General features: G+C 49.3%; 1 protein-coding gene across 1 annotated transcript in view; it reads right to left on the reverse strand.

The window, feature by feature from the left end:
• LOC104527513 (protein tyrosine phosphatase receptor type S) overlaps positions 1-25381 on the reverse strand; it is a 98646-nt gene that overhangs the window by 20336 nt on the left and 52929 nt on the right. The window contains 16 exon segments of the mRNA XM_029085785.1: positions 41-153; positions 1942-1953; positions 2944-3101; positions 4865-5080; positions 5307-5400; positions 5824-6077; positions 6604-6701; positions 7376-7966; positions 11500-11617; positions 13430-13456; positions 13892-14085; positions 15714-15960; positions 15963-16021; positions 21991-22135; positions 22308-22441; positions 23379-23960. Of these exon segments, the coding sequence (XP_028941618.1) occupies positions 41-153; positions 1942-1953; positions 2944-3101; positions 4865-5080; positions 5307-5400; positions 5824-6077; positions 6604-6701; positions 7376-7966; positions 11500-11617; positions 13430-13456; positions 13892-14085; positions 15714-15960; positions 15963-16021; positions 21991-22135; positions 22308-22441; positions 23379-23960 (3042 nt within the window).

A 25381-nucleotide genomic window follows, 5' to 3' on the forward strand; every position in this document is an offset into this window, starting at 1 on the left:
CTGCTTTCCCTGTGAGAAAGGCTGGTTTGCAGCCGGTTACCTGGCGTTTGGAAGTTGATGCGTCTCATTTCCACAGGGTCCTTAGGGTGGTGAGGGGTGATTTCAGCATTGTTCAGGAGGCATTTTGTCCGTGGTTCTGAATCTTTCCGTTTGCTTTTAAAACAAAACCAAAAGAAAAGGACAAAAAAAACCAAAAAGACAAAGCATTTTAGCTTATGGGCCTTTTAGTCTTTTCAGCTACTCGGGTCATGTTCAGATCTGAGCGTAGCTCCCACCAAAATCAGGGCCGGATGCAGCCAAGGATGTAAGTTACATAAAATGCATCAGAAAAGCGATGGAGTTTGGAAGGTTTTGTCAGTGCTGTATTTGATGGGTTTATAACAGCCCAGCAGCTCCTCAGCAGCTTTCAGACAAGTCTAGAAGTTCCCCCTTCTCACAGCAGAAGTACAGAGGGGCAGCAAGGAGCAGCTGAGGTGCTGTGAACTCACACCTCAGCCTCCCTGCACAGAGAAGCCTCCACTGAACTCTGCAGAGCTCTGCAAGCACAAACCTTCCAATTCTGGCCAAGCCATTTTCAGCCTGAAAGAACCAGAGCCAAAATAATAATTTGGAAAAGTACAGAATCTCCTGGCTGTGCCCTTGGACATGAAGTACTGATATTGCTCTGTTGGCTTGTTCAGGAGCTCTCAGTGCCTTGCTGCAGACAGAGAAGTCAGAGCAGTGGTTTTCAACCTTTGTTTGATTTGTAGAACCCTAAAAATCTGGGTTCAAAAAACAGTGGAGACACATCCTCTTCCATCACAGCTGTGCCTGCCGAGATCTGTCTCATCTCCTTGCCAGAAGCTGAAGCTGCTCCAAACAGCCAGCTGAGCTGCACATGTAAGTGCTTCCTAAAATATTTTGCTCAAAATGAGTAAGGTTAGCTGAGGCAGTCGAAAAGTCTTTGCTGACCTGGCTCATTCTCCTTGAAAAGAATTTGGAAGCAAAGCCCAGTGCTGACTGAAGATGTGATAACCTCTAGCAAGGGAACAGTGACAAGCTGCTGGGAGCAAAACTTCTCCAGCAGGCAGAGAATGTGTACCCCACACCCTGAGGCTTGCAAACACTGTCCTAGACCTTCTAGCGAGATGGCTGTAGAGCTCTTCAACTCTCCTGCTTGGGTTGCACAGAAGCCTCTAATAATACGCCCGCAAAATTGCCAATAATGGCAATTACTTAGGCAGAGAGGAGGTTATTCAGTACATTTTTAGCTGTCTCTTAATGTCATTAATAGCTAGAAGAAGTGGCATGAGCCCTGCCAACACTGCATGGGGCAGCATTTTGGAATTACACCACTTTGCAGTTTGGGAGTAGTTTATTTTTACCGCAGTTCTGAAAACACTGTTAATAGTTTATTGGCTAAACCCATCAGTTGCTTCCAGTGAAAGTTCTCCTGGCCTTGGAAATGGTTTGAATTAAGTCTCATTTTTGCAGCCATAAATGAACTCTGTTAGAAGTCCCTGGCTGATGGGGCAAGAAAAGCCTTTGCAATAGGGCGAGGACAGCTCGGCTGGGGAGATTCTGCTTCCAGTTATGCCAGTGGCTCAGGGACAGCCTGTATGGAGCAGTCAGACACGGAGAACACCCACTTTCACCTCTGACTGCAACACAAATGGGTGTTTCTCTGCTCCATTAACCCAACATTTTATGAGCCGTTTACTGTCACTGCTGCTCAGCTTGAGAAAAGGGCCGTTATATTTCGGAATGGACAAGCAGGAGAAAGCTGGGCTTTCTTTGCTTTTTCTGTCCTGATTCAAACATGCTCCCATGCCAGTCTGACACACATCTAATGGTAGGAACTGTACCAACAAAGTCCCATCACCACAGACAGCAAACACTGCCTAACACACAGCCAGCCCAGCAAGAAAGAACCTAAGTAAGTGGCAAATCTGGTGTTCTTACCTGTCTGGCTTGCTGTCCAGGAAAGCAGTAAGTGGAGAGAAGACAAGACAAATGTTCAGGTTAGAAAGGACTTGCAGAGGAAAGGGGAAGTACTTGCTCAGCTCTAACCCTGGTAACACAGGTGGAAGGTGGGACCAGCATAGATTAACCCATTTGGGTCAGTGCTAATGAACACCAACAAGGACCACCTGAGTTCCTGACCCCAGAGCACTTGTGTGTCCAGCAGCTTTACACGTGCAAAAGACACACCCATGTGAATAAGCAACCACACCTGTGCAGATAAAAGATGGAGCAGGGTTAAGAGAGCTCCCTCCAGCCTGGGTGCTAGATGTCCCAGCTAAGGACACCCCTGCACTGGCCATAGTTGCCATCTTGCCCCTTCTCTTGATCTATTTTGCTCAACATCTGCTTCCTCTCCTGTCCTCTTTCACTGCACAGTGTGGCCTGTGTGTGCTCAAGGGACCCTGTTCTCATCCACATGCCACAAGCTGCTCAGCCAAGGAAAAGGGAGAGATCTCCAGAGGTTGTTCCCTCCTCGCTCCTGCAGACTCACATTACACCCCTGCTCTGTCTTCCAACTCCAGCTGAAAACCAGTTTGAGAACAATGGAGGTCTCTGCTGATCCACAGCACAAAAGTGCTTTCTCTGCATCATCCCCACTGTGCACAGAGCTGTGAGCAGCTTGTCTGGAGGAGACAGGCAAGAGGCCTGACAAACTCATGGCACATATGCCACAACAGAGGGTCTGTAAGACAAGCACAGCTCTACTGAGCGTGCCGTGGGGTAGACTCTGAAGCAGCAAATCCCTGCAACCCACTGCTAATTCCTGTGCCAGTCAGACTCCTCCATTCCAGCATTTGTGCCTCAGGGCTCCTCTCTCTGGTGCTGGTGAAAGGATCTGCCCTCAGCTGACAACTACAGGACCAAGGAGGAAATTCCTTTAGGGGCTAGAGCTGGGGACGTTCAGAGTGGTCACAGATCTGAAAAAGAAGCATCACTTACTTTTTGTAGAGTAGAATGGCAATGACAATGCAGATGATGAACACCACGGCCAGGACGGGCCCGATGACCCAGATCAGCCCTTCCTCTCCGTCAATGATCGGCTGCGGATCGGGGTTGTCCAGCTGGATGGGGTCAGAGAATGGACTAGCAGCAAAAGTCTGGAAGACATGAAAGATCGTGGAACACAGTTCAGAGATGGAATGGGGACTGAAAACAATGGGCAAGCATACAGTATTCCACAAGAAAAACTGCAAGAGAGGGAATATGAGCTCTCTGCAGCACAAACCAAATAATAACAGAGAAAATACCCTCTTCAACCTACAGAAAAACTCCTGTTTGTGAGCATCCATGTGACAGGTGACTTCCTCTTCCAATGCTCCAGGCAAGACAGACCATTGAACGATCACACTCACATGAAGTTGTGGACTCCCTTGTGCCTATGGCTCACCTCATCTTGGAGCCAGGAAGGTGCTTTTAGAAAACTTTTAGGAACACAGTTGACTCTGACTCTGTCCCACCACATCCCTGAGGCCTCTCCACTTCCACAAATACTTTCTCCATGCTCTCACGTAACCATATGGATTTTGACAGTCAGAATTACAGAGAAAGAGGGAAGGGATTAAAACAAGAATTAATGCTTAGAAACAGTCTGGTCTGGTGACTGAAAAAACCCCACCCTTACAATTAAATATGAATTAATAAAATGCAATATGTCTCCTCTGCTCCTTCTGCTGTGAGCTGTGCTCTGGAGGAGCATCAGAGACACATTGAAACTCGCCAGAGTCCTAACTAATGGGCACTGCCTGCTTGTTCTCGTGAGTGCTACAATCTCCCCAGCCCAGGAAGGCTGTGTTCCCATCTTACACAAACACTAAAATGCACAGAGCAGAACTGGCACGCCCTGGTTTGAAGGAAAAGTCTGGGACAGGACAAGAACAGGAGATCTGGGCTCTGGGTCCTTGAACTCTATCCACTCTCAGCAAGACTGAAATACTGCACCATACTTGGGAGCTGCTGTGAATCCAGGCCGTTGTGAGCAAGTATGCAGCACCTTGTTCTAAAGCAGAAATTACCACAAGCTGCAGTAATCCGATTGAGAAACCCATTCAGGAGCGTGTCAGCCTAATCCTTTAATATCAAATACACAACTAAATATTTATTTGGGGGAAAAAACCCTCTGAAAACCCTTAATTTCAAATAGCTCCCTGCTACAACTCCATAGGGGGATTTAAAAACAACAAAGTATTAGACTGCTGCCTATTGTGTGTGAGGGAGGAGGCAGGTAAATATTAAAACAGTTGTTTTCATAAAGCCAAACACAACAACACTGAAATCAGCAGAGGTGCTGAAGTGGTAAAAAGAGCAGAGAGCACATCTAGTTTTACACAAACAAATGCTCCCCTCTCTGCTTGGCAGGGGAACTTTAGTAATGACCAGGGCGTGTGACATGCTGCTCTCAAAGCAGGATGTCTAAGGTCATTGCTCTAAGGAATAAAAGGACAACCTTTACAAGAAATTACTCTTTGTAAAGGGGCTTGACCTAATCTTGGAACTCGAGTGTATTCCTGGGCAGATAGTTCAGTACTTCCCATTCTGGACTCAAATCTGGAGCCACAATTGCAGCAAGTCCTGCCTACATAGACTGGCAAAAGGCAGAAGCAGCGAACAAGAGGCTCGTGTCATTCGCCCGTCTGCCACGCAGACACAAGTACAAACAGCTCCACGGCCGGACTGGAAGGTGTTCACAAAGGAAAAAAAACCCTCAAGCTCTGGCCCCTGGTGGGAGAGAGTTCTGGAGAAAGCCAGGAGGGCACCAGGGCTGCTGGCAGCTCATGAGGGAGCAGCTGCTGTCTCTGGTCAATAATGGGGACAGAGGGACACAAGCTTCTTAAGAGGGCAAGAGAAAGCAGGCAGCACTTACAGCCTCGGGTTCCTGAAGCACTGCCAGGATGAAGATGACATATTTCTGCCCAGGCTCCAGGGCTCTGTTCTCAAAGTTGTCATAGTGCTTCATGTCTCCCAGGATGAAGTGGGAAGGGAGGGAGCGAAACCGGGCAGCAATGTAGGGCTTGGGGAAATCCAGTTGTCGGGAGTGACGCAGACTTCGGCGTCGGAGCCTGGCAATGTCCTGAACGAGCTGGTGGAAGCAAAGAAACATTCTGAGCCCTGATACCTTCAGTACCATCAAGGGAGCAGGAAGGAAGGAGAGCCAAACCATCCCACTCAGATTGGCCACACTTTAGCTACTCAGAATGTGGAGCACAGATACCCTCAAACCACCCTTCGGTTCTCAGGTCACCACCCCACCCATTACAGCTGCTTGCTCTCTCACTACAGCTGGCTTCAGTTTCACCCACACTCACCTCCTCCAGGTCCATCTCCTCGGGGCTGCCCAAGGGGTTGAGGAACTGTCCTCCCCGGGACTTCCTTAGAGGCACCACCACAATGTAGTAAGCCCTAAGAGATGGGAATAATCAGAATAAATAGAAGGAATTACTCTCCTTCTACAAGCCACAGAAGAAGATTGCGCACACACTGATGTAGAAGGCTACGTTTGCCCCAACAGCCCCACTGCCTCAACCCAGCAAGCCCCTTATTTTTAATTTAGCCCAGCAGTTACTGCTGCTCCTAGAATGAGCCTGGATTCAGTGGCAGCCCCATAGGACATGTCTCCTTATCTACCCCTTTCCATTTCTTTAGCATCCCTTGTTAGCCCTGGGATGTGGCTTCAAAAGACAAGAGTCAGGCAAGGCTAAAAACACAGAGAACACACGCCCTGCCACTGCCCTTGTGGGTTTGCACTGCGGGCTCCAGCCATCAGGGCTGACCCCCAAAACATAAACTGAGCACTCCCACGTCTGCAGTTTAACAGAAACCTACTGGACAGGCACAGAGCTCTTCACATCTGGGAAAATCACCACGATGTTGCCATCAGCATCAGGTTTGTGGGTCACCTCTGGCTTCTTCGATAACATATCGGCAGCGGTCCAGGCAGCGACGTTCTGCTGCAGGCCACCCATGCTATTGCCCCGGTTCATGAGAACAAAGTTGTAGAACGTGCGGGGCTTCAGGTTGGTGATGAGTTTTTTGGTAGTGCGGCCGTCTACATCGACGTTCAGCCCGTTGTATTGGATCTGTGGGAAGAGAAGAGGCAGCAAAGTTGGACCATGAGCAAGGCTGATACTGCTCAAGCAACCAAACTCCCTCCTCCCCAGCGCTTTGGTTTGCAGAGAACACGAGGCACTCGGCTGTGCCTTCCTCCACCCAGCTCTGCCAGGGCTGGTGCAAACACAGGAACAGGAGTGATTCCAGTGGGGAGCTGCCTGTCTCTTTTGCCCACTGCAAGGTCCCCCCTCAGGCATAAGGCAGACACAGGACAAAGCCTTGAGACTTCTCTGGGAAGAGCTATTTTTATCTGGAAATGGGAAAATTGTGGTAACTTGCCTAAGAGAGGTAATGATTTGGTAACAGAGGTGGGAATGCAACCCAACAGCTCTGGTTTTCAGCCCACCTCCTTGATCTAGTGATTAACCATTATCTGCCCGTATCTGAGGCAGAAATCCAGAATTCCTGCCTCTTACAACTTCTTACTCAAACCAACAGACAAGACTCCCAGGAAACGGGGAAGAAACACAGTTCTGACCCCTTCATTCCACTTGCCTTGTATGGGGTTGGAGAGTTGTAATTCTCAGGAAACTCCCAGCTCAAAAGGACAGATGTCTTTGTCACCATCTTCACCTTAAAATTTTTGGGTAAAACTGCTGAGAGAAAAGTGAGGAGGAAGGGGAGAAAGGAGAAGAAAAGGCAGCAGAGGGAAGGATGAGCAAGAAAGAGAAGGAAGAGAATGTCAGGCACTAGCAAAAGGGCCTGCCAGTCTGAGTCTGGTTGCCACTGTAGGAATGGAAGGGCTTGCTCCCTCCTCCACACTTTGCTTGCATTTTGCCAAGGTCCATCTCCCAGTGCTCCCTGTCCCCATGCCTAACCCCAGGGAGGGCTGAGGGAGGGTGTGTGGCTTTGCCCACACATTTATGGGTCTGGGTGGCTGCTGCAGGAACGAGGTGCTGGCTTTCTGAGCATGCTCAGGTGAGGAAACCCATCCCAGGTCACATTTTGAGGCTTTCTCATTTTTCTGTTGTCTTTTGGCTGTTTGCAAAAGCTGAAGAAAATGCTCTTCCCACCTGTATAGCGACTGGCCCCCCACTTCAGGTGCCAGTGAAAGAAGGGTGTCCGGACTTAACTTAGAAGAAAGTGGTAAAAGGGACTTACCTGGCACAAGGCAGAGAGGAGCTGAGGGACTGAGTGTGAAACCAGAGTGCTTTGCATTTACTCACGAGCCTGGCTGAGCCTGGCTTGACCTCTCCAGCTCTCTGCCTCCCGGCACCAGCCCCGGTTACAAGGAGAGAGATAGGGAGGAGAAACCGGTAAGTCCTACCTTGATCCAGTTGGAACGTCCGATACTGGACAGTTGGGCTGTAGGGCCCGGGGCCTTTACTGGTGTGAGCACGGATTTTAACATCATAGGCGGTGTTGGGTTTGAGGCCGTTGAGGGTGTACGAGTTCTCTGGGGAGGGGGGCAGGTCTTTTTCCAACGGGTTGCCAGGAGAACCGGCTTCCCGGTAGGCCACGGTGTATTTGATGATGGCTCCATTCCTCTCGGCCAGCACAGGGGGGAGCCAGCCAAACTGGACCGACATAGAAGTGATGTTGCTCGCCTCGAGGATTTGGGGGTAACCCTTGGGGATGTCTTCAGGGGTGGTGAGTTCCTGCACAGCTTCCTCCCCAAAGCCAGCCCGGCTTTTCACGGCCAGCTTGAAAACATACGTGGCGCCTTTGTGGATGCTGGGAGCGGTGTACTTATCCTCCAGGGCCGTGAACTCCAAGGTAGCCAGGGGGTCAACATCCTTGCGGCCAAACTGGAGCCGGTAGCCCATCACCTGGCCTTCTGCATCCAATGGAGGCTCCCATTTCACCAGAAGAGTGTTCTCCTCTGTCTGGTGCACAGACAGGATGGGCTTCCCTGGGACTGGGAGAGAAGAGACAGCTTCAGTCAAACATGGGACAGGGTGGCTGGTGAGGAGATGCAGAGACTCCTAAGCTGGAGCAACAGGTTCCTCAAATGAGTGGCCAGGGTTCAGCTTGACTCTGTGTACTTTAGTGCACCCCCTGTAAACTGAGCTGCTGCTGCTGCCCACCCACCGTACAGGTGGATGGTCTCTAGCAAGTTTAGGAAATGAGGTGCATGGGCAACGTGTCAGCTGTGAGGTGCTGACACATTTCTGGAACTATTTTCTTCCCTTTCCTCAGGACAGAAAGGTGTGCACAGCCCCTCCTTTACCACTGGACATCCTTTACATCCTCTCCCATAGCTGGGAAGAATTAAGTCAAGAATCCTGACTCCCAGCCTCCTGTCCTAATCACCTGAGCAGATTGCATCCCAGAGCAGAGAAGAATGAACGCAGGAGTCCCCCAAACTCCCATCCTCTCTCTCTCTCTCTCTCTCCATTACACAGCGTAACTCATGCAGAAAGAGACTGGAACAGATTGGCTCAGGCTGGGAAGTCCAGAGCAGCTGAGGGTGAAGTAATGAAGGATGGGAAAGGAAATCTGGGCAGCCCCAGGTCCTGAGCAGCAGGCATGAGGCCAGCTAAGCCAGTCTGGCAGGCATCTGATCACCCAGTTGGGTACAGAAAGAAGGAAGCACACAGAGAGTGGAAACAGAGCCCCAAATCTGTGCGAGGCAGAGGGTAGGGAGAGTTGCTGCTTACCCTGTGCAGCTCCTCTCCTCTGGAGGAAAGGAGAAGACAACTGAGTGTTGGTGTGTTTTCAGTTAGCTCCCTCCTTAACCAGTCAGTCAGTTCCTCGGGATTTGGGGGGATATTGTAGGAGCTCAGCACTGCCGTGCCCCTGCCTAATGAGCCCTGGCACTGCCCGGCTGCTAAGCAAGCCCACAGCCACAGATAAATGACAAGTGTAGGCCCAGAGGTTCCTGAAGCTGCAGAAACCAGAGCATTAATTCCAGCAGCTCACGCATCATTTACACTCAACTCCACCATTAGAGATCTAATTTCCTTCTCTCCGCTTTGGTATTTCTTCTGGTTGAACAGGAGGAGAGAGAATGGAGTTAGGAGAGATCCCGTCCCACTTGTGCAGCACAAGTTTGGGGTCAGCAGGGCAGGGAAGGATCCTGCCTGCAACAGGGATCCTGGCAGAGTCAAACTGGGGAAACAACCCTGCCAGCTGCATCGACAGACATCTGAACACGGGGATGAGGGGCTGTGTCTGAAACAAATGCTTTATTAATTTCAAACTGCTAAAGAACAGCTAGGGAGCAGTGCTGGGAGAGCCTTTCTTGGAAATGCTGAAGAAAAACATTAAAGAGAAAAACAATGCCATTACCTTTATGTTTCGGTTTTTATCACAAACGTTACTATAATCAGCTGAGCTTGAAAATATTACATTTGCACAACAAATATTGTTTGGAAGAAAGGTGAGAAGAAAGTGCATGTGGGGGGGGTGGGAAGTGTTTTATTTTGCAATTGGTTTGGACAGTAAAGGAGAAAATTGGATGTATTACTGTATTTAAATTCAGCCCCTAGCCCTGAATGATAAAGAAAGAAATCTCTCCTCTCAGAAGGTATATTGACTCAACACTGCAAAGAAGATAAGAATGTTACAGAGCCATTTGAAAGATTTTTTTTAAAATAGCTATTTCAAGTTGGGGGAAATTGAGTTTTGGGTAATAGCTGCTGTGCTGCAGAAAACATTCCTCTGTGACTGATCACCTGCACTGCAAATCCTAATGGGGAGAGATGAGGGAGGGTGACAAGAGAGAGTGACAAGGGAGGGAGGCAAAGAGAAAGGCTCCAGGAGAGAAAAATGAAAAGGGTAGAAAGCCTCCGGAAGAAGGAAATGAGAAGAGAGAACCAGGGAGCCAGTGAGAAGAAACATGGGCAAAGCCAGAGGGGGAAGGAGAAGAGGGAGAGTGGAGGAAAAGGCTTCTGACAGCTCACTGACACTCCAAGGCGTGAGGACAGGAGCCTGGATGCTGACATCCAAGCATACGCTGCTGTAACATCTGCAAGAGCTGGTGTCCTGGAAAGCAACCTTGTTCTTGTGTGTCCTCTTAACAAGGCAGGAGACACAAGAGAGGAGAGAAAGGCTGAAATCCCATTCACTTCTCTGAACACAAGAACATAAAATGACATGAAGATGTGAGTGAGGGCAGGGAAAAGGCAAGGGCATGGAGGGCAGCTGTGGCTCCAGCCCTGTGTGCTCCAGGCCAGGGCTCCTGAGCCTTCTCTGTCCTGTGTACTCAGCTGAGTGTCTGTGCTGCCTCCAGAGCCTGAGCAGAGGTTTCCAGATTAATTATGCTGCAATGACCAAAGGCCTTCGATCCCTGCAGAGACAGAGAGCAACGTTCTTCCAGAAACAAGGGGTGATGTCAGTTTATGCAGCTACTACACACAGGGTGAAGATGACTGCCCCCAAACTAAGACAAAAATGAACAGATAACCAGGGGTGGAAAGGTAGTAGACAAAGAAAAGAAATGAAAAGGGGAGAAAGTCATCATCTGACAGCAGGAACAAAAGAAAGAGCACGAGCAAAATGAGGTGAGAGCAGGTAACAAGAGAAGGGCTGGGCAAGGGACACCTTCAGGTCTAGGCACTGTAGTGTCTCTCCACTGCACCAAACCCTTCCCATAACGCAGAGCAGTGTTTTAGCTGCAAGAGCAGAAACCACAGGAAGGCAGATGCTGAGGACAGGTAGAGTGTGTATCTCTCCTTTCTGCCTCCAGCACAACGGTTTGGAGGAGCAAGGGATACCCTGTTGCCCTTTGTCTTTCCTCTGTTTAGGCTCTGCCATCCTAGCTTGGCACCACGTCCTCTGACTGAGGCTGACAGACACTTTGCCATGAAGAAGAGGTCAAAGGGAGGAATGAATCTGGGTGATATGTGCAGACAGAGCCCAGGCCCCAGAAATGCTAGCGAGGAAAGGTCAATACTGTCAGTGGTTTTCCCTCCGCTGGTCCTTAGCAAAGAGGGGACGTATATTCAGACTTGAAATTAGGAGAAGAGTGGGCAGTATAAGCCATCACAGTCTCCCTGCTGCTTTTCAGATCTTTGCAAGTCAACACCATGACAGCAGAGCTCCAGCTCTCCTGTTCCCCAAGGTACCTGTGGGCACCAACCATCAAAGCTACGCAGTCTCTCCGCAGCCTCAGACCAGGCAGAGATTCCCTTTACTTCTGGTGCACTGGAATTTCTCACACAAGAGATTACAAGCAATGAATTCATCCTCTGTTGTATTTCTGGGTGTGTCTCAGCTTTCTGCAGCACTGGACAGAAAATTATGTCACCAATATTTAGTGAGGGCCACCTGTGAGAAATGAAGGAGTTTCTGCCTTACTAGAAATAATGTTGTCTTTGGGGCAGCATGGCATTTGTTGCAAGTCTGTCCTTCACTAAGGGAGTGGGATGAAAGAAGCTGAGTCTGGAGAAAAAGCTTTTTGGCTTTAGGAAACTGGTGAATCCCAATGGCTCAGGAAAAGACTCTTACCTGCACCCTTCGTGGTGACCACTTTTGGTTTGCTGCGAGCACCATCTCCCTTCATGGTGTAGGCGGCTACGGTAATGGAATACGCAGTCTCAGGCTGGAGCCCAGCAATGATCATTTCCTGTTTGCAAGATTCCAAAGGAAAATCATGTAAATATTCAGGTACATACACATGGGTAGATCTCTCCTCCTTGCAGAAGTCTCAGCCCTTTTCTAGCATGCAAAAACATTCACTGAATTTGAAACCACAAGACATTCTGGGGCAACTGGGTAGACGTGGCAATCGGCAGGAGGATGAGAGCCACGTTCCCTCAGCCAGAGGCACGCACACCTCAGCTGCAAAGAGTCCTTCTGTAAACACAGCGTGTCTCTGCAGGGCCCTGGTTCAACACGCTCTCTTCCAGATCTACCTCTCACACATTCCCTATCTCAACACAAACTGCTTCAGCCATCAAAACGCTGTTGCACTCTTCAAAGTGTTCCTCTTCACTATGCCGTCTCAGAGGAGGTCTCAACGGTTTCAAGGAGATTACATTTTTTTCTCCATTACTCCCCTCCCTTCTCTCCTCAGATGTATTTTTTAATGCCTTCATAATATTAAAGGGATTGCTTTAACGCAAAGTGCAAGACGACATTTTCTGCTCGCACGCTAAAGCTCTCTGCTAAATCCCCAACACCCACCTTCCTCCATCCTCTATCAGCCTCACCACACCTGGCTACCAAGAGCTTTTGTTAGAAGACTGGCCTCAAGAATAGGCCATGAAGAATTTCCCATGAAGCATTCAGCCCTTCAAAGGGCTGTGTTGTAAAAAGGAATACCCGTGCTAAATCAAACAGGATGAGAGCATATGCAGCAGGGTTTTCTCCAAGGCCTTGGAAAGGAGGGAGATGTGAATGTTGTGCATGTTTTACGGCCTTTCTCTCCCCTTACCCCCCACTGCCCCTTTGTGCTTTCAATATTAAATCTCAGGGCAGCACTCGGGAAGAATTTGCTGGTCCTGAAAATCACTGTATTGCCCCCAAAGCTGAGCAGGGAGTGGAACAGCAGAACTTCAAAACAGCGGGATTTTGATCAACAGGTTTGGAAGCCATCAGCTGCAGAAACAGATCTGTCTGCTAGACGTCAAGAAACCTGTTCTGCTTTCACACTTGCCACTGAGTTTTATTAAGATTTTAGGCAAGATACTTTGCCTTTCACGTGACTCAGTTTCTCCATCTGTAGAAGACAGGCCCCTCACTTTTGCAGGGCACTCAGCAATCTCTAGGAGACACAAATACATTCAATTTAGTAATGCATTATCTTGGGATTCTGCCATTCCAAGAAGGAAATGCTTTCTCCTACAGCTTTGTAGCTGTAAGATCACGGAAACCATTTAGCATTTTAGCAGAAGTAGCAAATGTCAAACAGCCAAGCTGATTTTAAGGTCTGCTGAAAAGGTAAAAGGGCCAATAGTGATTCAGTGCTCTGTATCAAGGAGTATCTAAGAATCTCAGCCCTTTAATGGCACAAAGCATTTGTTCATGCCCTGATAGCTTGGGACTTACAGGGCTTTGAATACACAATGTTCCTCAGCCACAAGCCAGAGCTGCTTGCAGACCAGTCCATCTTTAAGCCTATGTTCAAGATCATCCCAAATTTCATGTCCCATCAGCTTCCCCACGGAGGAGCAGCAGACTCCTCCTTCCTTCAGAGCTGAGGGGAAAACCCTGCAGTATTGCTGCGTGCTGACAAACTACACAATCACACAGGGTTGCAGAGCAAAGTGAACAGGGTAGGGACAATGCAGGGGAGCACCAAGAACAGGCTTTAAAACAGGCACATTGGTACTGAAAAAAAAAAATAAGAAAAGGAAAATATCACACCACAACAACAGGAAGTGGGAGAAGGGAAGGGACAGAACCAGGATGGGAAGATTTTTGCTTTTTTACTTACGTATTCAGCAGTGTCATCTGTTTCCCACTGGGCAGAGAACAAGAGAGGTTTTGCACATGAGAATACAAAAGGGGAAAGAAGGGAGAGACAGAGACACAGCATGAGGAAGAAGTCCCTGAGCAAGCAGCCACACAACGTCAGAAGTTACCAGGCCAGCATGAAGGAAGAAGTAAAGTGGGAGAAATTAGTAGATTCCACTGTGGCCTTTGTCTGTCTTAAAAGAGTTCCCAGACACAGGCAGGATGGATGGTATTTAGTTCATTGCTGGGACAGCAGCAGTTCATACTCTTCCACAATAGCTATTGTCTGGGAGTGCAAATGAACTGCAGAAAGACAACATGTCATAGAGACACTCATCTACTTTCTCCAGCATTACGTCGCTTGGGATGAGACACGGCAGCTGGAGCACCCACCCCCTCAAACCTTCCATGATAGAAGAGATGGGAGCAGGTGAGTCCTAACCTGGGCATCAGCCAGCATGATGTCCTTGATCTGGGGCAGCCCCCTGGCCTCTCCGTTCTCCATGCGTACATAGTGGACCTGGTAGCCGCGAATCTGGCCATGCTGGCGGTTCTGGACTGGAGAGCGCCAGAACACTTGGATTGCAGTGGAGTTCAGGACCTCCACCTCCACTTTCCGAGGCGGCGCACTGGGCACTGTGAGGAAGAGAAGAAAAGGGTTAAGAGTCACTCAAGGATTTCTATCTGGAGCCTGTCACTTCACCTATGGGACATGCACGCTGAATCTACAGCCCTGGAAGGTGGGGGAGACTTAACAGTCAAACTGGATATCCCAGCACCTGCCATGGTCTTTATTCAGCAGAACAGGGAAGCAGTTCTGGGGATCTATCTGCATGGTTCAGAGATGCGCATGGAAACAGGTCCATCTCACAGTCCAGCCATTCTTCCACAGGCTCCTTTTGTCCCCAGTTTGCTCAGATGGAAGAAATGAGCTAGTTCAAGCTCACACCCTGAGGGCAAAGCCCATTTCTAATGAGCCAGGAAAGCTCTGGTCTTGCCTGTGGGATCTTAGGGTAGAGAGGACGTGGAGAGGGACTTGCCCTTGGAGTTCCCTTGTCTCTCAGGCAGGGCAGGTGGGTTGGTGGTTACAGGCACTGTACAATCATCTCAGGACAGGAAACAAGAGATGTCTTGGATGGAATTTGGGCTGAATTTTTTGAAATAATAATACTACATAATAATAATAATAATAATAATACAGGTCATGACAGCTTCAACTGCAAGAAATCCTTACTTTCGCTGAGCAAGGTATTCTGTCCATTTGGATGTGGGCAGAAGCTCAGGGAAACAGAACCCACGCTGGGGAAAAAAGCTCTTGTTTTTTAAAAAATTCTTTCTATTTGGGACAGAAGAAAAAAGCCTGAGAAGTCTGGAATTTACTGATGTTATTTACTTGACCTGTAGTATCTGAGGGTCCTACCTCACCCTCGCAGTGAGGGTGCTCTCCCTTCACGCACACATTCACATTTTTTCCTGGTTTTATTTTCCTGTAGAAACACCAGGAAAGTTCAAGTCTTGTTGTCCGTGTTCATGCTAAAAGTCTCCACACTGGGCCACTGAACTGGAGTCTGAACTTCTTGTCACTGGAGGTTTTTTTGAAACTTTTCAGATTCTTCTTTTTTACCACTAACCACAACTTTGACTTTAAGAGGAGCTAGTAACATGGAATGTGTGGGAAGAACTCTTAATATTTTAAAACAGTTTCTGGCAGCAATCGTCTCCTCTTCTCTGATTTCATTTTCTTGCTGCTCAGCTGGTTCCTTGCTCAGTAAGAGCATCTTTTCAGGAAAAGTGGCGCAGTCAAGGCTCAGAGACTTGATATTGAAAAAAAATCCCAGAAATTAAAAAAAACCCAAACCCTAAACCCAACCCTAAAGCAGGGAAGGACAACCCAAGGCTGCCCCAAGGAAGCTGTGGATGCCCCCTCCCTGGAAGTGTTGAAGGCCAGGCTGGATGAGACTTTGAGCAACCTGGTCTAGTGGAAGGGGTCCCTGCTGCTGGCAGGGGGGGTGGGACAGGGAGGGGTTTTAAGGCCCTAAACCAGTCTGGGATTCTGTGATTCTATGACAACCCTACAGACCCCAGTTCTCAGAGGGGTTTGGGGAGATGGCAGCAAAGGATGCTGCATTTCTCGGGCGGGAGGTTTTGGTCACAAAAGCCATGAGAAGGGACTCGACGTGTCCTCCCCAGCATGGGAAAAACCCACTCCAGGGACATGGATTCATCAAGGGACTCAGGAAAAAATCAGAAAAAAGTGCAATTACCATCTTCATCTGTCCGGACGATAACCGGCGAGCTCTCCGGGCCCGGCCCCACCTCCGTATGAGCCACGACAGTGATGCGATACTCTGTCCACTTCTCCAGGGACTCCAGTAGGATCTGACTGGTGGTTGGGGGGATATCATTCACCTCCTTAAGCTCCGTGTCCTCAGAGTCCAGCGCTCGATAGTAGACGCTGTATCCAGCCAGGATGCCATTTTGGCTTTCAGCCGGAGGCGGCCGCCCACTTATCCCTGAATGGCTGTGGATCTGGTGCTGACGCATTTTACGTCTTGAGGGGGGGCAGACGGTTCTACGAGGGGGGAAAATTCAGGAGGGAAAGGGAAGAAGGGGGAAAAAAACAAAAGATGGGAAAGATAAAAGAAAGAAAGAAAAAAAAAAAAGGAAAATGATAACAAAAAAATCTAAAATAAAACGTACAAAAATTTGGTTTAGGAAGATAAAAATTAAAAAAGAAGAGAGCTTTTTGTTGTTGTCTTTTTTTTTTTTTTTAAATGAAAAGAAAAAAAAGCCAACGGAAATGAAATGGGGAATCAAAACTGAAATGTTATAAAGCAAAGGACTCAAAGAGCAAGCGGGCTAGCCAAGAGGGGTCCTGCTGCTTCAACTAAATGTAGCTGGCACAAAACTAAGCACCCAGCTTTACCCTAAAAAAGACCTTTCCTTTAGCTCCCTGTTTTACAGCAGTCTGGCAAATCCTGCCCTGGCTGGTAAAGCACTTGTTTCCAAACTGCAGTCTCTGGGATCTTGAATTTCTTTGAAGGGATCTGTGAAAAGTAAGTAAGAAAAGCAAATCTTTTTGCCAGGAAGCTTAAATTTAAGAGTCTGTACCTCCAGATGGAAGTTATTAGTTGTCCACAGACTGAAGGAGGTAAAAAACCACAGTGGTAATGCCCGAGCAATGAGCCCACAGTGTGTTTAGACAGGAGGATTTTACAGAGCAGATTTGCAAAGGAGGGAGGCAGCGGGTTTGACAAGGTATTCAGTGGGGTTTTCAGAAGTGGCAGCCAGTCTGACTCCCGCTGCACTCTCTGCCTAAACTACGTCAAGGTATTTCTGAACGTCCCAGGAGGTCACCTTTGGAAATGTGTCCCTAAGGAGCTGCCTGTTCTCGCAGTGGCAGCACTCAACTGTCTAAGGGCTGATTTTCCAGAGATGGGGAAGGTGTAAACCACAGCTTTCTAGCACCAGGCTGCTCACTTCAGCGTGTACTGAACTGCAGTAGGTAATTTTTAGTGCAGTCAGCTCAGTAGGAAGCCGGACGCTGACACCAGCTCCATCAGACACTACGTGCCAGGGCGGACACTGCCATGCCATGGCTGTGCCTTGAGGTACAGGGAGGACTGTGAGAAACACAGGTTTGCTGAGGGAGATGTCATGGGTTCGAGACCTTGGCAAAGTCTGGACAAAGAGTCTGCCACTCTTGTACCCCATCTGTAACCTGGTCACTTTGGGAAATCTTAGACCAGACTTCTTTCAATCACTAATTACAATCAACCAGCCCAGAGAGCAGAGTGAGTGAGATTTTCGAGGCAACTCTGCAAATCCAATCTCACCCTATAGAGTCAAACTGCAATAAAGAGCTTTTAACTCTCTGCAGACCCTGTCAGAAACTGGGGTGTCCTTACAAGCCCCCAAAGCATCACCTGCAAGAAGCACAGCAGATAAATACTGGTCATCATTTCTCATTTATCTGTTGCTTTTTAATCAACAAAAAGCTCTTTTACTGAGAAATGAATTTTTCAAACCTCTTACTCCCATCCCTGAGTCACAAACAGATGTTTAGGCCCAGCTTGTCTTGAAGACTCTGATAAATTAAATCACACTTTGCCCAGTTTGCACTGGAGTGAAAGCCACACGCTTGGCATATGTCTCCACTTAACAGAAATAAGTGGGTTTTGCAGAAAGGGTAAAGCCAGTCCTTACACTGCAGTGCTGAGCACTCTGTCCAGTAGGACATTTTGGGTGTTGTCCTCCTACTTTTATGCTTTATTGCTACATTTTGGCTGTATTTAAACTGGCAGAATGAAACCCTTCTCCTCAGAAATCCCCCTGTGGAGGGTGACGAGCCCCGGCCATGGCTAGCCACGCAAAAGAATACAAAATATGTCAAACAAACAAAACCAAAAGGAACAAACTGGAAAACAAAACATAAATCAAGCCAGTAATTTGAAACAAAATAACATCAGAAAGGAAATCATAATAATAAAATAATACTGATATAAAAAGTGACTCCTTCCAGAACATTCCCAGTCTGTTTACCTACCTTCCACGCTTCAACTGCTAACTTACAAGACTTTCTTACGAGAGAACAAGAGAAACTGAGCTACGAGGCCAGACCAAGCTCCTGGTGGGTTTCTGCTCATGACTGGCTTTTAAAATGCCACCCTGCCCCATGCTAGCTCCCCCAGACCGAGTTACACCCCCCACCAGCAGAACCCTAGCTATGGCAGTACAATTTTGGAGCCCAATCTATTCTCTTTTGCTGGGTGACCTGTACAGAGAGCAGGGCGGCAGATTTCCTTCCCCCACAGCTCTCTCCATCTGCTGTGATCGCTGCAGCATCGACATCTCCAGAATGGAGGTGCACTGCTCCTTCCCACATCCCAGAAACAACTCAAGTCCCTTTCAGGGTATGGAGGACAAAACTCAACCCTCTTCCAGTGCCTTCCATGATGCTGTTCATTTCTTTTTTCTCCCCATCAGGGGTTGGTAGTATTAAAAACCACCTTCCTTGCTTAGCAGTCCAGCCAAAGCCACCACAGCTGAGAAACCCACTGCAGAGAGGGTCTGACCTGACCTACCCTTTCCATCCTGAAACTCATTATGAAAGCCCCAGTAAGCAGAGCCGGAGCTCCAGCTGGCACTTGGGTTCACTGTTTGCACTGGCAGCTGCTGCGCGTGGTCACGCTCACTTGCTCACTCACCCTCTAGTCTCCAGCACAGGGACCTACCGAGAGGCCCTGGAGTGAGGCCTCCTTTTGGGATGGTTTGCACTTGGTCTGGTTAAAAAGGCAGAGTGGGTGGGTGATGGAGGAGAAGGCCCAGATCCCACCTGGACCCTCTCCCTATCACTCATTGACTACAGCACCTGGATGAAAACAGCCACCAAGTGCTGGCTGGCCATACTGGAGACACATCTGGGGAGTTCATGGCACTGGGAGTTTCCTTCACAATCCAGCCCAACCTGCGTGACGCTGGAGATGTGCATGTGTGTGTGGGGACAGCAGCGAGGTGGGAGCTGTGTGCAGGAGGCAAAGTACCGCAGCCCAAAGCAGTGGCTGTGAGCTCACCTCTGCAACAAGCCCCGTCGCTGGGAAGGGAGCCCCGGGACAGGCAAGAGCCCCCCAGCCAGCAGATCATCATCTTTGCCCGCTGGTCTCTGTTTTTACCAGGCAGACAGCTCTGTGGGAACCCCTCCCCGCCCTCCCACGGGCTCCAGGACATACACGAGTGTGTGCAGATCCACGCGCATGTGTGTGAGCCTGCAGCGACAGGGTGGACTGTATTTGTGAATCCGCTTGAGACCAGCCAGTACTCACCTGAGCTGCATCTTTTACATGCTTTAAAGTTGACTGTCCAAGCCACAAGAATGACCCTTACTGACCTTGTACAATACAATGTTTTTTAACCCTTTAGGTACCATAGACTTTGTATAAAAGTTTCGTTCACTTCATATACTGTGAGGAAGGGGGAAAGGAAGGACAGCAGAGCTAATGGGTGGGGGAAAACATCCTCTCTCAGGAAGAAACAGAGGGTAAGAAAGCCCCATTGTTCCTCCACACCTGCGCATGCAGCCTCACAGCACCCACCCTGCCACCCCTGTCTGTTGACACATGCTTTGCACTCTGAAATTTCTGAGTAGGAGAGTTGCCAAGGAGCCCTGGGAAGGTCATGGCTAGGTAGAAAGCACAAACCAGCTTCCCCCCATACATGAGATTCAGTTATTTGTACAATCTACGTCTCTGGTACTTGAAGAGTTAAAACCCAGCTACTTCAAGAAGAAAAAGATACTTTACCTTTAGTTTAATGGATTTTACTTTGGTTATGATGCTCAGGAGGAGCCACCCTGACAGGGAGGTGGAGGGTGTTGTGCAGAAAGGTGTGCAATGCAGGGAGGGCTGCGGCATGCAGGCACATGCTGGCCAGCTGAGCTAGGAGGGGAAGAGCACCGACCGCCTCGGCAGGCTGCGGAGGACGAGGGAGGCTTTGCCGTTGCAGAGACAAGATGCCATCGTGGTGTGAAACCGCCCAGCAAGAGACAGACAGACAGAGAGCAGGGAGCTGGTTTCATCGGGCTGCGAGAGCATGCAGGCAGGCAAGCAGACAGCAGAAGAGAAAAGAAAGAGCCATGGAGCAGGCCAATGAGGAGCTGAACAGAAAAGGAGCTGCAGAGGGAAGACACAAAAGCCTGTCCCGAGCCAGAAGGTCTGTGAGCCGAAGGATGTCGCCCGGACCAGGGAGAATTGACTCGTTCCTCCAACAGCCAGCCAGGAAAAAATGTTTCACCATGTTACAGGACACTGAGAACTCCCAGCTGATGTTCTTAAAAGTGTTAAATTAATGAAACTATCCCTAGGAAAGCTGAGCTACAGAGAAATAAACCAGGCTTCATTCTGGGCAGGTGCCAAGTTAGAAAAAGCCCCAAAGCCTTCCCCTTTCCCAGATCCCCTTCTCTTTACCCTTTAGGGAAAAATTTTCAGTGTCACTAAGCCCTACTGCCATCAGCTCCCACATCCCTCTCCCAGCCTGTTTTTATCAAACCCGAAAACACAAATCCCAGATCCTCTTTTCCTCCCATCCCCATGAATCTCAAGGAGGAAAACCCCTTGGAAAACAGAAGCAGAGTGTGAGTAAGTTTGACACTTATTTTTCAGGTCCTTTCAGTTCATTTTCCCCCACCCCACAGTGATGCTCCCTCTGACAGTACCATACTGGGATCAGAAACAGCAGATTTGCAGCAGAGTCAGGAAAGGAATTTTTTTTTTTATACATAGAGTAAGAAAAAAAATAAAAGGAAAAAAGGGGAAAAACATTTGAAATAAAGAAGAAAACAAAATATCTTTGAATGGACTGGAGGCCTGAGAAAGCCCCAGCAAGGAATTCTGTCTATGCAGAAACGGACTCCCCTTTCCTCCCACTCCTGGGAGGGGAGAAAGAGAAGGAGAGAGACGGGGGGGAGAGAGAGAGACAGCAGGACGTGACAATTAAAACAGAAAGATGGGGCAGGCGCCCAGCCGAGAGCCCGCTGCTCTCCCTTGTTAAGGACACTGAGAGATGGGAGCAGGCGCTCTCTCTCCTCACACTGGTGACCAGAGCCATTTCTGAGTTAGTTCTGCTCCCAGCTACTCCAAACTGCAGCGGAGTGATTTAGTAGAGATGAGAGGAGACAGAAAACACAAAGAACAGCTGCCACAGCCACTCATGCAGTGAAAAAACACCTCATTTAAAAGCAAAGATCTGTGAAAAGCCCAGGTTGAAATATTGCCATCCAGGGTTATTGTCCCCAGGGCAACAGCGAAGGGAGACAATCCATTAAACTAAAACCAGCACGTTTTGGTTGCGTACACTCCATCCTGGTGTCATTAATATCCCACCCCCCATAGCCTCCACATGACTCCTCTCTCCCGCTCTGCCGGATCCCAACTGGGACTGTTCCCAGTGCTCACTGGGCCGGCAGGCTTTCCTCCCTGCGGCTACGAAGTCGCTCATGGAACAGAGCATGAGGACTGCTTTCCCAAAGGCTGGTGAAAACGTTGGACATTTGATTAATCACCTTCTCTTCTCCTCTTCCTCCCAATTCCCCCACCATCTCCCTGCTCCATTGCTTGTGCCCCCCATTCCAGACAGCTGCTGCTCGGTTTCTGCTGGTGGACAGGCAAGCTGCTGCGTGGTGGTGGGGTGCTGTCCTCCCTGAGCATGCTCAGCACCAAGGACCAGCGCGGCCCATCAACAAGCTCTTCACTGTTCCCCACCCCATCAAGTGGATGTTGCTATCTGGCCTCCCATCTCCACCCCCCAAAACAGGCACCAGCCCCACTCTTTGTTCACATCTCAGCTATCTGGGGCAGCAAAGGGAGAAGGCAGCAGGTCCCCAAGGCCCCCCACCAACGCCCACCTCCCTGCAGAGGCACCCCAAACGTGTGAAACACCGCAGCACCGCGACCATCCGCCCCACAGCTCCGTACCCCTGTGCCCACCATCTCTGGCTCCCTGACTGTCTTCCCCTCAGAGAAGGGTGGGAAAAGGAGAGACACCTACTAGACTGCAAGGTGCGCTCTCTGACCTCCGGGGTGAAGGCCCCCAGGCCCAGAGCCGAGCGGGCGGCCAGCCGGAAGACATACTCAGTGTTGGGCTTCAGGCCTTCCACAGTGAAGGAGGTCGTTGGGTCGAAGTTCTTCGGCACCTGAGATGGGTGGAGGGGGAAGAAAAAAAATAAAAACAAACAAAAAGGAGCAGAGGCCAGCCCTGCCCGGAGACACCTGCCCTACTCCCCTCTCTCAGCCACCTTGGGGAACAGATGGCCTGGGATGTTCCTCAGGGCCCCAACCCTTTGTGCTGCTCCTCTCTGGACTCACCTCCCTGCCATGGTCTCCTTCCTTATAGAGCAGCTCATACTTCACTATGATCTCCTGGCGGGGAGGGCTCCACGACAACACGATGCTCGTCTCTGTCTTGGCTTCTGCTCGGAAGTTCATCGGTTGCCCAGGAACTGACACAGAGAAGGAGCCAATGGGGCAGAGGAGGAAAGATGAGAGACAGGAGGAACCACATTAACTTGGCAAATTAGAAGACTCCTACCCCGTTTTCCCTAAAGCCTGTGTGTGAAGAGCACGTCAGCAGCAAAACACCTCACGGCAGAGCGAGCTGGCCCTTCCTTGAAAGGAGTGGAGGGTTAAATCCCACTGCAGGACTCGAGCATGTCCAGAGCTGCTGGAGATGGAAGAGCTTTAGTGGATCATATGCCTCTTTCTCAGCAGTGCAGGATACAGCCCTTTCCACTAATCCCCAGTATTAAAAGATTCTGGAAGTGAGAAGCCCATGAGCAGCCATTTCAGGATGCAGGGTTTCCTCACCAGCACCCCACACCACAAGCAGAGCCCCCCAAAGCAAGCTGGGTGACAGCCTGTGATAAAACACCTTTTGTTCTCAGCTCAACACATCTGCTGTGACAATTAGGGCTTTGCTTTGCTTGTCTTTTAGAAAAAGGCAAAATAAGGCTCATTCCCCACTCATCTTGGACAAGGTACTTTCTGGGTACTTTTTAAGAAGAGCTAAGCTTCACCTTGGCCTGGACAGTGAGTGGTTTTTAGGTCTATTAAAGACATTTAGAAACTGCAAGCAGTAAGATATCTGACTTTGAAGCACAGTACAGCAGAAATGGATTCTCTTTGCATAATTGCTTTTCCCATCCATTTAAGCAACAATCTTTCGGAGAAAAAACAGATCAGAAACCATCCACCAAGCCCTATGGCTCCAGCCACTGGACCAAGCTTCTTCCCAGAAGGTTCCTTCTATTTTAACCAAATTGAATCAACAAAGAAAAAAAAGCTCTGGTGACACTGCAGCCACAGCTGGATAATGCTATGAGCCAACACCTCCACCTCCTGCAGCCCAGTGCATCCAAGATCAGTGACACAAGTGCTCACCTCCTTGTTGCGTCTTAACCTGGATGGGGTCGGAAAGAGGCCCGTCTCCCACGGAGGTGAAGGCCAGGACCCGGACTGTGTAGGTTTCATCCTCGAGAAGGCTGCCCACCGTGGTCAGGAGGCTGTCGTCCACATTGTGCTTCTGCCAGTTGCTGACAGGTTGGTCAGGCTCCATGGTGTAATACACACGATAGCCACGGATCTGCCCGTTGGGCTCCACCGGTTCTTCCCACTGGATGATCATGGTGGTGCTGCTCAGCATTCGTCCCTGCACATTACGGGGGGCACTGGCAGGAGCTTGTTCCCCAGTGCGAGTGACCACTGACTCACTGGGAGGCCCCTGCCCAATGCTGTTGACTGCAGAGACCCAGATCTCGTACTCAGAGTTGGGGCTGAGCCCCCCAATACTGTAACGTGTGGTGGTGATGTCCTCTTTGATCTGATATGGTCCATCCTGGCTTTTAGACTTGTATTCAATGACATAGTAGGACACAGGGTCTGGATTTCCAGAGTCCCAGGTGATGGTGATACTTGTTGCTGTTGTCTCTGTCACCACCGGCGTCCCAGGAGCCTTGGGGAGTGCTGAGAATCAGGAAGAACAGACATTTTAAAAAAACCCACATATGCTGAAATGGTGCCTAATTGGGCTAGTTAGGGCTGGAGGAGCCAGAGGCACAGTACCAATCACAGCACAGCAGTTCAGTAAAGTGCTGCTGAAATATTATGAACCTAGTTATACACTCTATTATCCTCCTTAAACTGCTCCATCAAAAGGAAAGTGTTCAGCTAAACATCTGGAATCATTAGCACAGACTTCAGCTGCACATCCGCCGGCTCACACGGCATAAGGAAAAGCAGTTTTGCAGGAGCTCCTTCCCAGCACGTAATCAGATCTTCCGAAAGCGCTGGCAGCCTGGCTCCGGCACTGCCGAGTCTCTCCAGGTTTAGTGTGCAGGTAACAGTATAATCTGGACTGTGCTCTCCAGAATGAAAAAAACTATAAACACTTTGAGTGCTTCCTCTCAAGCCACAAATGTGTTAATGCTCATCTCCCCTGTCCCTCATCCAGACAACCTTTGGAGCTTGCTGGAGACTGCAGGCTAAATGGCAGACACTTTTAACTGTAAGCTTTAGGTGTTCTCCTCACTACACACTATAGACTCTTCCCAACCTCATCTTCTCTAGGCTTGAGCACCTCTAGAGCTGTAACTTCTCCTTTCACCTTCTGCCTGGGAAAGATTGCAGATGTTTACATGCAGGAACGTAACGGGGAATAGAATATAAAAGAATGACAGAAGGCAGAAGGTACCAGCAGGGTAAGATTCCCCATCTGAAGAGCTAGGACAGCTGGAAGCAGAAGCAATGTATCTTACAGAGCAGCTTTTTAAATTGATAGGATAAGACAGGGAAAAAGGGGAAAGAAGAAAATACTCAGGAAAATAAAGAGCACCTCAGTCCAGCCCCAGGCATCCTTCTGCTAGCGCGTGAGCCCACTCCCTGTGCAAAAGCTCAGGACGAGTGTCATGTCAAGATTCACTAATCCCTTCTCATTTCTGTTGTCAGACCTTCCTGAGTCAGATGCACTGATACAACGGGATTGTTTTTCTTTAGCCCTCCCCATCTCCAAGGTATTTCTCCTCCTCTCCCCCACTCCCTGCATCCTTTCCCACCCCCTCTCCCCCCCCAGATCCCTCGTAGGCAATGCCAGCACTCAGAGCAGACACCAGCTCATACAAAGAGCTCTACACTCACCCAACCGCAGGGACATCCCGTTTGGGTTTTAATACTCCCCTGCTGAGAACAGCAAAGATTGAAGATTGCACCCGCGCTCCTCCTGGGAATTGCTAGCTGGAAGCTGGGGTTATTCCCCTTCTTGCTGAGGCAACAACAGCCACTAAGATGCTGGAACTAGGCTCTACTGCAAGGGCACACATGCCAGAGATCCTCAGGGCCTTGGCTGAATCTCTACTCTTGGAACAGGACAGCATGCAGGCTTCAAGCCA

The sequence above is a fragment of the Antrostomus carolinensis genome, unplaced genomic scaffold, assembly GCF_000700745.2.
Source record: "Antrostomus carolinensis isolate BGI_N321 unplaced genomic scaffold, ASM70074v2 scaffold15377, whole genome shotgun sequence".
Lineage (NCBI taxonomy): Eukaryota > Metazoa > Chordata > Aves > Caprimulgiformes > Caprimulgidae > Antrostomus > Antrostomus carolinensis.